The 16201-nt window shown below is 36.3% G+C and overlaps 1 protein-coding gene across 1 annotated transcript; it reads right to left on the bottom strand.

Annotated features, from left to right (window-relative positions):
* Positions 1-518: 518 nt before the first annotated feature.
* LOC113280209 (ATP-dependent DNA helicase PIF1-like) lies at positions 519-1313 on the bottom strand. Its single transcript, XM_026528863.1, has one exon. The coding sequence runs from the start codon at positions 1311-1313 to the stop codon at positions 519-521; it is 795 nt and encodes a 264-aa protein (XP_026384648.1).
* Between the last annotated feature and the right edge of the window lie 14888 nt (positions 1314-16201).

Here is a 16201-nt window from a genome sequence, read left to right as displayed (position 1 = left end):
TTTTTTTTTGATAAAATAAATATTTCCACGTATTCAGGATTTTTTCTAGGGTTTTAAATCTTAACCGCTCACATTTTCCGCCCACCTTTTTTTAGGAAAAAATTAACAACTTTTTTAACTTTTGATTAGGATAAAAATTAACCACTTTTTAAACATATGATTAAGTAAAAAAAAGTTTATTTATCTTTAGATTTTATTTTAATACGCACCCAACTTGAATCATATACCAAATCGCTCCGATATGGGCGTGTGACTGGCTTGGAAAATGGGAGTTTTGTGTAAATAACTCTGTCGGAGTTATAAAATGTGGATGATGATTGCATATCGTGGAACCTTGGTTATATATTGATCCATTAAGAACATGTTCCTAATTTAATATAATTCAAATAACTGAACACCGATGTGACAAAATAATTTAACAATCGATATAACTTTGTAATATAGGTCATGATCAAACAGAGGTATGTCACAACAAATAATACTTTCAGTTGCAAATACATTGTCATTTGATTGGTATGCTAAGGAAAATTATTAAATGCTTCTTGGTAAAGAATATTTTGTGTGTAACCCTCTTGTTCACCTTCCTTATTGACAATCAGAAATTTGAGACCTTCGCGAGAAGTTGTTCTAGAGACAGCAACGTATAACTGGCCATGAGAGAATACAGGCTTGGGCAAATAAACACCCACATGTTCTAAAGTCTGACCCTGACTTTTGTTGATTGTCATGGCAAAACAAACCTTGATAGGGAATTGTTTCCTTCTTAGTTTGAATGGCCACTTAGTGTCAGTTGTCTCCATTATTATTTTATGGATTAATACGTTCTTGCCAATGTTGTTTCCAGTAATAATCTTAGCTTCTATAACCCATGCTGCCAATTTAGTGACTATAAGCCTTGTGCCGTTACAAAGCCCCATACTTTGGTTATAATTTCTTAGAAGCATGATGGGAACACCAACCCGCAACTCCAATTCATGATTTGGGAATCCAGAAATCTTCAGTGAATTCAACAATTCAACTGGGAATAAAATATCTTGATTCTCTATTGCTTCCGATGTAGGACTGATGGAATCAACACTAAAATATGTTCTTGTTTCAGACTGTATCGTTGAAACAATATAAGAATTTACTTCATCAACAAATTCGTTATTCGGAGCAAGGATACATCTGGACTTAAGGTAATTCATATATTCTAAGCTTTGTTGCATATTAGGGAAAGTGTTGTTCACAATTTGTTGAATAGGATCATGGAGTGATGGTATCAAAAGGTCCTCCGGTATTTTAATCCATGTTGGTTCTTCTCCCTCTTTCATAGATGTTGTTAGTAGTTTACTATCACCAAGATAAAGTACTCATTTACCAAATTCTTTTATCTTTTGAAGATCAACTGTATCAGCATCTTTGTTCCTTATACGCATATTGATTGTTAATTTGAACACTCGGCAATGACTCCACATGCGCGACCTGTTTATTGAAGCACTGAGGATATCTGCTCTTGTTCCTCCACGAATTACAGGTAAAACCTGTCTAAAATCTCCACCAAGTAATACAGTTTTCCCTCCAAATATTTTATCTGAATCATCCATTAAGAACTTCAATGTCTTGTCAACAGCTTCTAGTGCGTTTCTGTGCATCATTGGTGCTTCATCCCATATGATTAATTCTGCCCTTTGGATTAATTTTGCCAAATCTTTATTTTTAGCTATATTACAACTTGAAGTTTCATCTGGTGTACGGGAATTTTAAACCGTGAATGCGCTGTTCTGCCTCCCGATAATAGTAATGACGCGATTCCAGAAGAAGCAACTACCAATAAAATTCTCTTTTGTGACCGAAGTTTCGCCAATATGGCTGTCCACAAAAATATCTTTCCAGTTCCACCACTGCCATATACGAAAAACATTCCACCACTTTCCGTTTGAACTGCATTTACCACTATATCAAAAATCTCTTTTTGTTGTAGATTCAAAATATTGTACATGTTTGATGACTCGTTAGCAAGTGAAGTGCAATCGTAACTCATCTCATCTCTGCTAAATCTATTTTCCAATTTGGCTCGAAATTCTAGGTTAGGTGATGGTAGTTTGAAGTGTTTGAGTGACTTCTTATCTCGATCCAATATTCTCTCAATTTCATATAACGTCAGATTCTTTATCTCCTCCTCTGAAAGTTACAGGTCATTGTCCTCCAATAGTCGACTTTGCCGCCATACAATATCATCTGAAAGCAACCTCCATTGTTTGTTCCAAAATTCTAAAGGATTAGACACCTCACACATTAGTAGTATTGACACAAACATTTCTCTCAGCGATTCAGCACTCGCCCAATTACTTGCTTCCTTAATGGCCCGATGCCATTCATTATCATCTTCTAATATACCAAGTGCGAGACATGCTAACCTAAAATCAGGATAAAGTGAACCATTGACCGTTCGAATGTATTCAAATGATGTAGAACCTTTTACGATGTTTAACAACGTTCGTAAATAAAACCTTTCTCCAGCCGAGGGGTGCGCAAAATGTATTCGTCCAATTGTTTTTCCCCTTTGTCTCCTTTTCCATTTTTTAATGTCAGTATCCCAAATCCACTTCGTTGGGAAATCGACGTATGTAAGCTTTCTATCATCTTCATTGTTCTTGTTTGTTTCCATCCATTCGGTGAACTTTGTTGTCTCTATATCATCTCTTGACACTACTTCCTCCAAGTTATCTGTCTCACGAAGCATTATTGTTTGTTCGTTTGGTAGGTGGAAGGATAGTCTTTCAACTGTTGGGCGTCGATACTGTATGTCAAACTCAAAAATTCTCCAACATGATTCTGATGCTGAGATATATCGGCAGTAAAGATAAATTTTTACTTTATCGACCTTGACCTTTTCTGGCACGTCTGTGTCATTATTGTTATTTGCATCATTTTCTGCAGCGTCTGTATTTTTATTTGTTGACTTGTCTTCGATGATAGATGTTGCTTTATCCCCTCCTTTGTTGACATATTTGAACAGGTACTTCACCGATGTTGTCCTGTTGCAGAGCTCGACATTAATATGGGCTTCAAATTTAACAACCAAATCCCTATTATATGGAACCACCCAAGTGTTGTCCAAAGCAATTCCATTAATTATTTTTGAGGTAGTAATATTTCTTCTTCTATAAACTGGAAAACCCTTCTCATCAATGGTTGTTTCAGTGGTCAATCGTTTTGGATAGTGATTGGAGCATTTATTTTTAACCATGCATTGTGAATCTGGATTTGCAGTTCCGCGCGGTTTGTGAATCATGTACTGGCTAACAATTTCAAATGCATGTGGATCTTTTTTCTCATCAGGTAATTATGCACTTATAATGTTGTCTATATCTGATGGTGTCACTAGTTTGTCACTTTCGTGTAAGAACAGCAAGATATGAGCATGCAGCAGGTCTCTTTTGTGAAATTCAACTGTATAAATTGTTGTATCATACGTGTTAAATAAAAAAAGAAAAAAAAGATGAGACACATATAAAGTTTAATTTGAAATAAATACGAAACGGGTTAGTATTAGTCTGACCTGCTTTCACTTTCCCGAAATGCTTTTTTTGCATAAGTCATCCATCATTTGGTTGAGTTTAATTTTGAAAACTCGAGCGACAATATCAGGTCTATCTTGAGCCTTTTGGCCAGGTATTAGGTCCAGGAAATATTGTATCTCTCCCCACTTTGGGTTGCATGTAAATGTAATGAAAAGATCCGGTGGTCCTTCCCATCTATAAATTGCCATAACATCCTGATAATTTTGTGCCATATATCTCAGTCCGCCAGTAAATGATGAAGGCAAAACCAATCTGCCTATAACTTCAGCTTTGTGGCCAGATCTCACGGCATCTTTTATACCTTTGTAGTTCTCAGCTCTTAGCACTTTTTGGCTTCTTCTGACAAAGCCCAATCTCTCTTCTTCGAGGCATGCATAAGCATCCACTACGAATTGTTGAAACAGACGGCCTCCCGCAACAATGTTTGTCCTTCATTATGCCTCTGTCGCAACCTAAAAGAATAATATTCCCTAAGAGTTAATTCTGTTCTTTTACCTCTTTTGGTTGCGTGTTGGATGTCTGTTCGGTATCCATCTTCAGCAAACGGAAACAACAATGGGTACTGCATAGCCATATAACTCGGATGAAATTGACTTAGTCTTTTGAATCCTGTTTTTTTGTCCTCAACGACGATGTCCCGTTCTGTTGAATTTGCAGATCCGTTTCCAACTATAAGTGCAGCAATCTCTTTTGAAGTGGGCTCGTCCATCTGCCTGGCGGTCTCCAAGGATTTTAATTCGCAGTCTCTCCGAGGCATTGGCATCATACCTATCTCTTTCCATCCTAAACACTTTCGCTAGTTCATTGTGCTCATCTAACATGGCGATCATCTCTGCAATTAATTCAGGTTCGAAATCCCCTTCTTTTTTCTTTACCAAGTGCACTCATTCTACGGCGAACTTCATTTTCAGTATCATATATATACAAGTTCAGTAAACCCGCGCAGTTGTGGTCTAGATTTATTAATATGATTCACCCGCTCATTTTGCATTGTCTGGACCTCTTTAGCTTACACTTATGAGTAGCTTCTTTTCAATAACATATTCTAATCCAAAAATTGCGTGCTAAATGTGATATCTAGGTTTACGCATATAAATTGTCACCGGTATGTAACAAAAAGTGGGGTTCTGATCGGTATCCAGTAGCGACGCTAACATGACCTAAGTGAATAACACTTACGGATTATGACGGAATGCAAATAGACAACCAAAAACAGTGGTGCAACATTTTCATGCATATGTATTGGCTTAACAGCAATTAAAGAAAATTTGTATTTCAAGGTTAACTAACATACCGTAATTGGAAGGGACAAAATAGACAACACGTTTGATTTGAAATACAGTATATATCAAGGAACTGTACACATTTATTGTAGTCACCAACAAAAGAAAATATGGGTTTGAAGAGCTCGCCTCAAAGCGGTTTGTCATTTTTAGATATTTTTTCTTGTTAAGTTCTAGCAACTGTGAAAGATGGCAGATTATTAGCAGAGCACATCTATCTTAAAAATATGAGAGACATAGAGAAGCCTGAATCAAGGAGTTGGAAGAATAACTTGTCTCACCACTGCACCATTCATCTGAAATATTGGAGGGACCTCCATTTGTATAAAAGCTTGCAAAAGAGAAGAATTTAATACGTATTATTGTTATTTCTTTAATATAGATGAACTCCTGCATATAAATTAAGTTTTGTGATCATGAGAAATTAAACCATCCAAAGCATAAAGGCTTGAATTCAGACCTGTGAGAAAATCGCCTCTCGTCATTCTTTGTTGCTACTATTCACGTAATCGTTTGCAAGTCTTTCACTGCATTACATAGAACACCAATAACAGCAACTCTTGGCCATCCATCTGTGATGACGGTTAGTAATCCATCTGCATATGATCCTTTCGGAAAGTAATATTATTACCATGGATTTTCTTCCACAAATAATTTGTACTCATAAGATTTTTCTAGTCTCTTTTCGACAACTTTCTCCTAGAATGTACAGATACACAACCAAAAAATGAATTAAGCCGTTCAAGATTCCACGGCATAAAGCTTGAATTCGACCCAGTCACCACGTACTGGCAACGAAGGCACACACCAACCTGGAACCTTATAATAATTATTACCATATTGAGTCGGGCCACAATCATTTCCTAATTCTTCATCATTTCTAATGGTGGTGACATTTTGACATTTTCTTAATTTGATGCTCCTTGTCCTTTTGCTGTATATTTCATTGCTGATGAACCTTCATGATCTACTGTTGGTGATACTTACACAAATGCCTCACCTGCCATTGGAATCAATACTTTATTGGAAAAGATTTTATGGCATGCCGAACATATTACATGCAAGATGTGGGATGATACTAACCGCGCGAATTGGTAATGTCCAGAATCTAAACAACCTAAAAAAAAAAAGAAATAAAATCAATTGTTACTCAAATCAGTCCAGATATCACAGTCTTCTCTGGGTTTGGACGATTTCCTGTAGATTTTGTAAAGTTGTTATTAAGTATCAAAGAATCTATCTAAATAAAAAAGAAAAGAAATTAAAGAATCGTAAACACATTTATATGTATTAACTCACGAATGTAGAATGATGATGATATTCAATTTAATCAAAAGGAAGAGGCAGAATTAAATCCGAATGTTTAATAGTCTGTTCCACAATGGTTCCAGGCATTTCAAATTAATACCCCTAATTAAATTGCCTTTCCATTATTCTCTCTAAATACTTGGGAACTGGCGATGGTTAACATGTCTTATCGGACAGAAGAAAGCTTCATGAAAGTAAGCGACAATTCAAAGTGTATTGCCTTCAAAGAGTTCCAGCCTGTATAACTTATGATACCAAAGAAGTAGTTGGTTATTATTCCTCTCAAGAGTTCTTTGAAACAGGGAATCCAAAAAATTGTGTCCTGTCATATATCTTCCAGATCTTTGGTAATAGACCATTGGTTACTTCGTATCTAACATCTTGTAAGACCATTGGCATCCCAATGTGTAGAATTCTGTTAGTGTAATTGCGGTTGGGAACACCTAAATGTAACCTTCGGTGAGATTTCAGTGTAGTTTTTTCTTACCATCTGTAAAAAGAAATAAAAGTGAGAAATGCAAAAGTCGGTTACAAACATTGTTGACCTAAGAAAACATGATATCGTGAAATTGAACATACCTAGCAACATATATTTATACAGGGATAATCCATTTCCGAGAACCATGCTAAAATCTTGTTCCCACATTTTCTTAAGCAAGGAATGTGCAGATATTTCAACCAACACATCAATATCCTTCCTTTCTCAGCAGAGGTAAAAAGGATTCCCCCTTGCATATTCCTTCCCGCGATATGGAAGAGTCTGTGTATATCAAAATTTCTGAACAGAAAAATTTGACAAAATAAAATAAAAATAGTAACAATACTTTCTTTTTTTTCTGAAGAAGAGGATGATGAAGAGAGGTTCGTCGCAGGAATGCTGTGTATCAGGTACATATTATTTATGCATCTGAAGAGTCGTGCTCATTAAGCCTAAAGGTGTGTCTTTTCGTTTACTATGGGAACAGTTGCGTCTTTCACCATAGGACGTATCTTTAAAACGTATCGGCGTGGCAGCCTAAATTTGCAGGAAACATGGAGGATGAATTTGGTGTCGACACATCAGCAAAATCATTCGCCTTTATATTAAGAAGAATTGATAGTTGTGCAAATGAAGGATCGGTTCCCGTTGCGGGCAACAAACTTCCCATTCTGTGGTAGTTTTGTCCACTTATTTTGAAAGCGTATGGTGCACGAGCTCGACCACGACCATTATTGATCTTGTGTGTTATGGCTCCCATTCATGTGAAAGCGAACATAGAATTATACGCCCTAATTTTATTCCTGAACTGTCTAGATCTGTTTCCTCCTTGGTAGTCCAACAGATTCTGTAACAGCGGCGGTGGATCTGGATACAACGGCAGTTGCACTTTACCATTTGAACAACAGATTGAGAACTCAGGTTCCTTAGTTGTCTGAGATTTATTATTTCTCTCCTCGTACCAAACAATTGCATGACATATAGGACATGTATGGTTATCGAAAGTAATTTGATAAAAGGAACAAAGCGGACGAATGTTTTCGTCAAAAGGAACAACTCCTTTCATCATATTTTACGTGGCTGCATAATTTTCGAGAAATTTTGAGGGGGATTGTGGTTCCGCCACGTCAGCGTTAATGGGCTGTGGCACGTCAGCATTAACTTGTTCCTTTATACAATGAAGGATTGATTTTTTTGTTTTGTATAAATAGCTCTTTATTTAGAATTTTAGATGTTCCTGGTTCCAGTTTCTCCCTTTTTCGTTTGTTTGTTCTGCCATTTATCAGTTATGTAGTAAGAGAGGGCATTGCTGAAAGTTATATCTTTTCCATCTTCACAACGACGAGACTAAGCTAACTGTCTCGCAAACATCGCTAAAAGAGGAAATATAGTCCAGAAAGGAAACCTTAAAACTCAGTATCCCCCGTAAAGATTCTTGATTCACGTTTTCCTTGGGGATCTTCAATCTCTTCTTTCTCTTTACATTTCTTGCAGTGAATACAACGTCAGTAGCAGGTGGTAGAAGCGAATGTCGGATCCACCACCAGTGGCAAAGCCAGCAGCACCATGGCTTGTCTTTCCATATGGAAAAGGTATGAAATCTCAAGCTTTGTATAACATATGTCATCCTGAGAATACAACTTGTAGAAAATCCATACCGGAGTTGCGCGGCAAATCTTTTTGGCAAAAAACTTCTCATGGAAAGAAAAAAGTTACGAAAGCATATGTAATTTGGATAATTGGAAACATGGGGATTGTTTTTTGTGGAATCCAGTATCTTTAGACAACATTCAGGGCAAGTTGTATGTTACCTTTGGAAGGGATGATGGTCTCTTGGAGATTCAAAAACAACATCTACTCAACGAAAATGTGAAAACCTTACGTATAAAGCCATTAATTAGAGATGGGAAACAGCTACAGAAAGTTGGTTCCAATTGCGGTAAACTATACTGATTTGTATTATGTGGAATCGGATGAGGAATTTTTTAGGATTTCGGTATCCTACGATCGAAGATGTAAGCAAGCCATGTCAACATGTGTGTGGAGGTTGGATTTCTCTAGCATGAGATGGGAGGAGATGAATGATTTAGGTGATCGTGTTATATTCCTTGGCACCAACACTGAATTTTGTTGTTCTGCAGCCGAGTTGGGGTTCAAGAGGGGGGGTTTGTATTATACACTTCTTGATGATCAGAGTTTGTATGAATTTCAGTTAAAAGGTGGGAATGCGGCTATTTGCCATGTCTAAATCTCCAAACACCATGGTTCAATCCGGAATGGATCATGATGATGCCTGAGGATGGTCGTCGAAAAAGAATGGAAAACGACGGCAAAGAACAACAACAACAAGATTTCACGTTAAAGGAAGTCGAAGAAAACATAATATGTACAAATAGGAGCCACGATGAACAAAGCAAAGAAGAAATTAGCCCTTGGGATACTCTTAGTGAAGACATGCTTGCTGTGATGTCGACTTATCTGCATCCACTGGATTACGTACATTTTATTTCCATCATTTCTTTTAATGCTTCACCGACTGCTTCTAACTGCATAGTTTTCTCCATTGATCAAACAGATATTACCACTTATATCTTGATGATTAGGAGGGGTCAAGATCATTGGGATTCTTACGAGTTTCCTAATACTTATCATGACAAGCTCATGCCATTACATGGTACTGCTCCAATATATAAGGAAGAAACATTTTGATGGAATTTTAGGTGCTTTTGACGTTAAAAAAGATGTCCTCTGGAGTGTTCTCCCGACACCAAAGAAAATATTCAAGAATTATATGCATCCAAATTTGTTGGTGGAGTCTGGAGGAGATCTTTTATTAGTCAAAATAGGATATCTTGGTACGTCAGTCCGGATATATAGATTGGATTTCTCTGAAATGGAATGAGTTAAAGTTGAAAGTTTGGGAAAGTATATGTTGATCATCAGTGAGACCTCATGCATGTTGGAGGTCGCTCCAATTAGTCAGATGGAGAACAAAATATGTTTCCCAAGAATATATTTGAATGGTGAAGGGATATTGTTATATTCACTCGAAACGGGCAGTTATCACTCTTCTTCTGGGAAGGATCGCCACTTGCTTGACAATTTCTACGAGACAGAGGGGTGGCTTTCTAACTGCACATGGATTCAACCAAATTGGTACAAGTCTACAGAAAAAGAGCTCGATTGGCTCAATCGTCTTTGACGATAGAAGGTATTTAGTTTAATTTCAAGAGAAACTTCGACCATTAATATTACTAGTGTCTTGCCCGTGCGTTACACGGGATCAAGTTCATCAGACATTTAATGTTACACTCGTTACAGGTGAGATGCAACAAATGAAGTCTGCTCCCTACTTAGTAGTGTTTTAAGTTTTAGCTATTTTCTGCGGGAAGATATTGAGAGGGTAAATTTTCTATGATTTATGTGTATTAATATGGACGATGTATCCTTATGTCAGATTTCTCAGAGAAAAAGACACGCGTACTACCCAAAGGCATTTGATTTAGCCAACTATTTTTTCTCAAGATCATCTAAGGCCATGACAGTCATGAATGATTTCTTCTATATCTCGTCTTTTAATTTGCAAGGACCTCCTTTTCTAGTATTATGGATTGTTTTAATATAATGATCTTGTTAAGCACCCCCTTGCCCCAGTAGTATGGCCTGTATCATTCACAATTTATGCAACTATCTTGATAGTGTCGGCAATATACCAATATTCTGAACGTAATAAATTTAAATTTTGAACATAATAAATTTAAATTTTGCAGTACGTAAGACAAAAGGAAAAGGGACATATTGTAAATTTACAACCAATTGGTTCGAATATATATATATATATATAAACTTAGCACAGCACCCAGAGATCAAACCGAATTACACAATCTGAAAGAAAAAAAATCATTTTTGTAACTCAATAGAAGATATGTCACAAATAATTAATCCCATTTTATTGCATTCCTTTCAGTCAACAAAACATAAGATTAAAAAAGAATTAGAAGGGTTATGTCCAGTAAAATTAAGAAGAGCACATCCTTACCCTGTTTCAGCTTGATCAAGGATTCTTTTGAGTTGAGTTTAGTAATACCTGGCATGTGATTAGCAACCGATCCGATTTCTCTAATGTAATGGAAAGGAAAAAAAAACTTTTCCCAGGTTAAAACGATGTATCCATATACCATATTTTAAATATATATAAAACCTTACCATTCTAAGTGTCTCATATGCTCAGGTTAAAACTTCAGTTCATAAAGCCTTACCATTATATAAAACCTCACCATTCTAACCAATATTAAAAGTGTCTAATATATATAAAAACTTACCATTCAATTGAATAATTTGTTAGTTCACATGAAACCCGAAATTTGTTTTCGAAAATTATATAGAGTAGAAGTAATTGCAGAACACACTCTAGAAGGTTCCAAATTAGTTAAGATTTGAGGACAATTAATTACCTTTTTAATGTGTCCTCCATTACATGATCAACACATTCTTGGAAGTTCTCCAAAGTACCTAAGAAAATGAACTCAGAAATTTAACCATTTACTAATATTAGAATGAATTAACGACTACCAACTGTAAATAGTATTCATAGGAAACCAAAAATAATTATCCATACAAATTTAATAATTAACCTCAGAGAAGGCAACTCTTCAATACTTGGGACTCCTGCATCTCGAAACCCCTCCAATACATTGGTTTTTCAGCATTTTGAAACAATGTAGTTAATTGCATGAGCATCAAAAAAGTTTGAGTGCAGCAATGTATAGGAGGAAGAAATATATCCTAAATTGAGCGAGTGATAAATAAAGCATGAGCATGAAGTTTGTTTAGTTTTGAGATTTAGGAAATGATACTCAATTCAACCTGAAATGTTATCATTTTTGTCACCTGTTAAAGAGAGCATGTCAATAATTTAGATGGTTCCAACTCTTCATTTTTTTTTTGAGAATTCTTCAACTCCAAAAGAGATCCTCGTACACCATTCAAACCACCGATACCCCAATCTGTTAGCTGGTAGATATTGTTAGCATATAGTCAGAATATATTAGCGCATTAGCACAGAGAATATGTTTCAATGAGATGCTTTTAGGATATCTGGTGATTAAATCATTTGACAATGAGATTCCTTGCATCTTCTTGATGCTGGATATTGACGCAACTAAGAAGCCATGTCAGAACTTGGTCTTGACCTTTTGATATAGTTTCCAGTGCAATGTCGATTTAACAAAAAATAAGTAGGTCATCCATCAACTCAGAAAAGTAAAGAGATACATAAGTTTTACTTTGTACAAAGCCAAACCAACTTTGGAAATAATGCTTAATATTTCAAGAAGCTTCTAAATCAGAATCGACTGATCTTCAACCTCAAACAATGATCCCAAAAAGGCAAAAATAATCACAAAAATCTTTTAAGGCTCATCTACATTCATGTCATCACAGTCAAACATTAAAAATACAAACTTAAGCCTGTAACTAAGTAGCATGCATCCTTAGTAGGAACTCCTCTAAGGCAAGAGGTTTAAAGCAAAAAGAATACACTGGTAGTTTTAACACAATCGATTTAATAAGAAAACTCAACCAAGAATAGATGTGATGGATAGATATTGGGAACCAAGAACAGATGTGACTGATAGATGTTGGGTAGGCCAATGGTACGACCAATATCCAAGTTACATTTACAACTTTTTTCATGTTTGTAGTCAAATCAATGACCCATACCCAAATAATTACCAGTACAAACACATATTTGCAACATTGAACTTGAATAAATAATTTCAACAAACAGATAATGAGGGTCTGTTATTTTTCCCCCAAAATGAATTTTGTTCATGGAATAAATACTAATTGATTAATTAATTCTTGAAAGCCAATCATTATCGAGGATAAGATAAACTGAGGGGGAAAAAAAGAATAGAGGAGGAGGAAATACCTTAAAAAATGAAGAACGTTTCCACAGCAATCTTACAAAAACAGAAGAAGCGTTGCGACTTCAATAGATGAAGAGGACAACACTCGATTTTGCATCAAAACAACCCAAATTAGCGTGTTGTTTAAAACTAAAAATGAACAATCATCAGCACAGAATGAGATAATTAGGAAGTGAAACTCACGTAAAGAAACAAACTCCAGCAGCCATCTCCATGCTAACTGATTACCGTCTGCAAAATCAGAAATCAAAACGGTTAGGGTTCATTGATGAGACACAAAGTAATTAGGGTTTTGATTTAATGGGAGTGATAACAGAAAGCGAAGCGAACAGATACAGAAAAGGGAAGAGAATAAACTCAATGGGGGTGGAGACGTAAAAGAATAGAAAGATTAGAATTAGGGCTTTGGTTTTGGTCTCGATCGGGAGAAGCTATTATAACTCTTTTATTCATTTCGTTGGCCAAAATAACCGAAAATATCTCAAAATTCTCAAATCTTATTGGCCGGGGCGAGATGCTCTAGAATTCAAGTTTTTGGCCTAACTTTCAATGTGAGGCCAGTAATTTTTACTCAAATTATATATACAATTATCATTTAAAAAAAAATATTCATATATAGTACTAGTTTATTTAGTTTTTTAATAAATTTCATATCCCAGCCAATGTGAATTCTAAAGGGATTATTGACCTCTTGGCCAGCGCAATTTTGTGACGACCAAGAATAGGTTTACTTCTTCTTTTTTGGATCGGTAAATTAGAGGATTTAAATTTAAATTAACAATGGGGATCTTGAATCATCGACCTCATTGTTCGTTGCATTTATGATTGTTTTCTGTTGGAAAGCGTATTATTGTAAAACTGTCCTTCAGGAAGGCCATATTTTTTTATGCTGTCTGTAGATGTAGACGCCAAACTCTGATGCGTTAGATGTGAAGTATGCCATTGCTCTAACTGGTTTCTTGTTGTGAGCTGAGTGTTATCATTGTTATGCCACATGAAGTTGACTATCCAAGTTCATTATGCATGAATGAGGGTGGTGCACCAAACATTATCCGAGACAATATGCGGCTGCAACTTCATTGCGAGATGATGGGTATGTAGTTTACTGCCGTAGGACTCTACACTAATATCTGTGTTCCCGTACAATCCACACCTAACCCAAACGCTGCCATAGTGCCATATGAGGGTGGAGGTGTGTACTGTACGAGTCTCCGAGCGGTGAAATATATACACGAGTACATTTATAACGGACATGGTCAGACAACCATCCAACAAAATGAAACAGTGACGAGATGCATATTGTTGAACCGATTACACGAGGAGGTCCCTAAGGTGTAGAAACTATTAGTCCATCTACCGGGGACTTTAGTCACATATGCAATCGACGTAGGGCACTCTAGTAATTTGTTAAACTACATAAAAAAGAACGGCATCAGAATCAGCCAAGCAAAGCAAGTAAATATAATGCTACTTGAACGGAAAATAAATGAATAAGTAGCTAGCATCAAGTAAACCATAATGTCAAATTTCATGAAAACAAATATATTTTCTCTTTCTCGTTATATTGAGAAGAGCAAGAATCATCTTATATTTATAGTGTTTTGGTTACAATCTTTTACAAGGAATAAAAGCTAATTACAGAAACCATTCCAAATACAGAGACTGTCCTAAACATAGAAGTTACTTGGTGTATGCACCAAGTAATGATCATGCATGTGAACTTCATGCATACGTTGGCTTCTAACACTCCCCCTCAAGTTGGAGCCGTATGAGATATATCGTATACGCCCAACTTGCTGACAATGCGTTGATGATGTTCTCCTCCTAATGCCTTTGTGAAGATGTCTGCTAATTGATCTTTGGATTTGACATAGGTTGGTAATATTAATCCTGACACAATTCTTTCACGAACAAAGTGACAATCTATTTCAGTGTGTTTTGTTCGTTCGTGAAAAAATGGATTATTTGCAATATGAATTGCAGCTTGGTTATCACAATGTATTTTCACTGGTCTAGGAATCTTAATTTTAAATTCTTGTATGAGATAAGTGAGCCATTGAACTTCACTTGCAAGATTAGCTAAAGCTCGATATTCAGCTTCTGCAGATGATCGAGCCACAGTAAGTTGTTTTTTACTTTTCCAAGATATAGGATTATTACCCATCATGGTAACATATCCTGTGGTAGATCGACGAGTTGTTGGACAGCCTGCCCAATCTGAATCTGTATATCCTGATAAGATTAAATCACTATTTGATGACAAGAGAATTCCTTTACCAATGGAACCTTTTAAATATCGCAGTATACGATTGGCAGCACCCATGTGCGTATTTGTAGGCTTTTGCATAAATTGACTGAGATAATTTACTGCATATACTATGTCAGGGCTAGTGACTGTTAAATAAAGAAGTCGTCCAATCAAACGACGATAAGATGAAGGATCATCTAGGAGTTTTCCATCTGTAGGTGTTAGTTTGATATTTTGCTCCAGAGGAAATGATGATGGGCGTGATCCTGTTAGCCCTGCATCTTGGAGAATATCCAGAGTATATTTTCTTTGACATAAGAAAATGCCTTTCGGCGATCGAGAAACTTCAATTCCTAAGAAGTATTGTAACTTGCCTAAGTCTTTGATTGAGAATTTCTTTTCAAGAACCTTTTTGAAGTGTTGAATCAATATAGGATCATTTCCTGTTATAATAATATCATCTACATATACTAAAATATATATAGAGCTAGCATTTTTATGATAATAAAATAGAGAATAATCTGCTACAGATTGTTTAAAACCTTCTGCAATGAGAGTGGTTGAAAATTTTTCAAACCACTGACGAGAAGCTTGTTTAAGGCCATAAATAGATTTTTGTAAACGACAAACTAGATTCTCCCCCTGTCGTTGAAAACCGAGAGGTAATTCCATAAAAATTTCTTCATTTAAATCACCTTGAAGGAAGGCATTATTGACGTCAAGTTGGTGAAGAGACCATCCTTTGATGGAGGCGATGGATAATAACATACGAACAGTGACAAGTTTTGCAACTGGTGCAAAAGTGTCATGGTAATCGACTCCTTCAAGTTGAGTATAACCTTTGGCAACCAGACGAGCTTTATAACGCTCAATTGTTCCATCGGATTTATATTTGATACGATACATCCATTTACATCCAATAACAGATCTATTATGGGGACGAGGAACTTCAGACCATGTGTCGTTCTCTTTCAAAGCAGTAACTTCTGCAACCATGGACTTTTTCCATATTGGGGATTGCATGGCTTCTTGAAAGGTGTGAGGTTCATTTTGAGTGATAATAGTTGAGAGGAAATGCTTATGAGCAGTAAAAAATTGCTCAAATTTCAAATAATGAGACAAAGGGTATAAAGGCTCGAAAAAAACGTACCCGTTGGTGTACCCGTATTACAGGCATAGTCTTTTAAGTAAGAGGGAGGACAACGTACCCGTTGGTGTCTTTCAAGTAGTACAGGAGTTGGCTCCGGCATCGCAGACGAAGGAGGTGGCAAACGAGCAGCATCAGGTGTAGTAACGTCAGGAGTGGCATCCACAGCAACGTCTACAGCAACGTCGTCTGCAGTAACATCTACAACAGCATCTACAGCAGCGTCTACAGCCGCATCTAC

The sequence above is a fragment of the Papaver somniferum genome, chromosome 5, assembly GCF_003573695.1.
Source record: "Papaver somniferum cultivar HN1 chromosome 5, ASM357369v1, whole genome shotgun sequence".
Taxonomy (NCBI): Eukaryota; Viridiplantae; Streptophyta; class Magnoliopsida; order Ranunculales; family Papaveraceae; genus Papaver; species Papaver somniferum.
Note: the sequence above shows the minus strand (reverse complement) of the source record. Positions and strands in the feature narration are given on the sequence as shown.

Coding starts and splice junctions, on each gene's coding strand:
- LOC113280209 (XM_026528863.1), bottom strand. CDS start 1,313: ATGAAAGAGGGAGAAGAACCAACATGGATTAAAATACCGGAGGACCTT.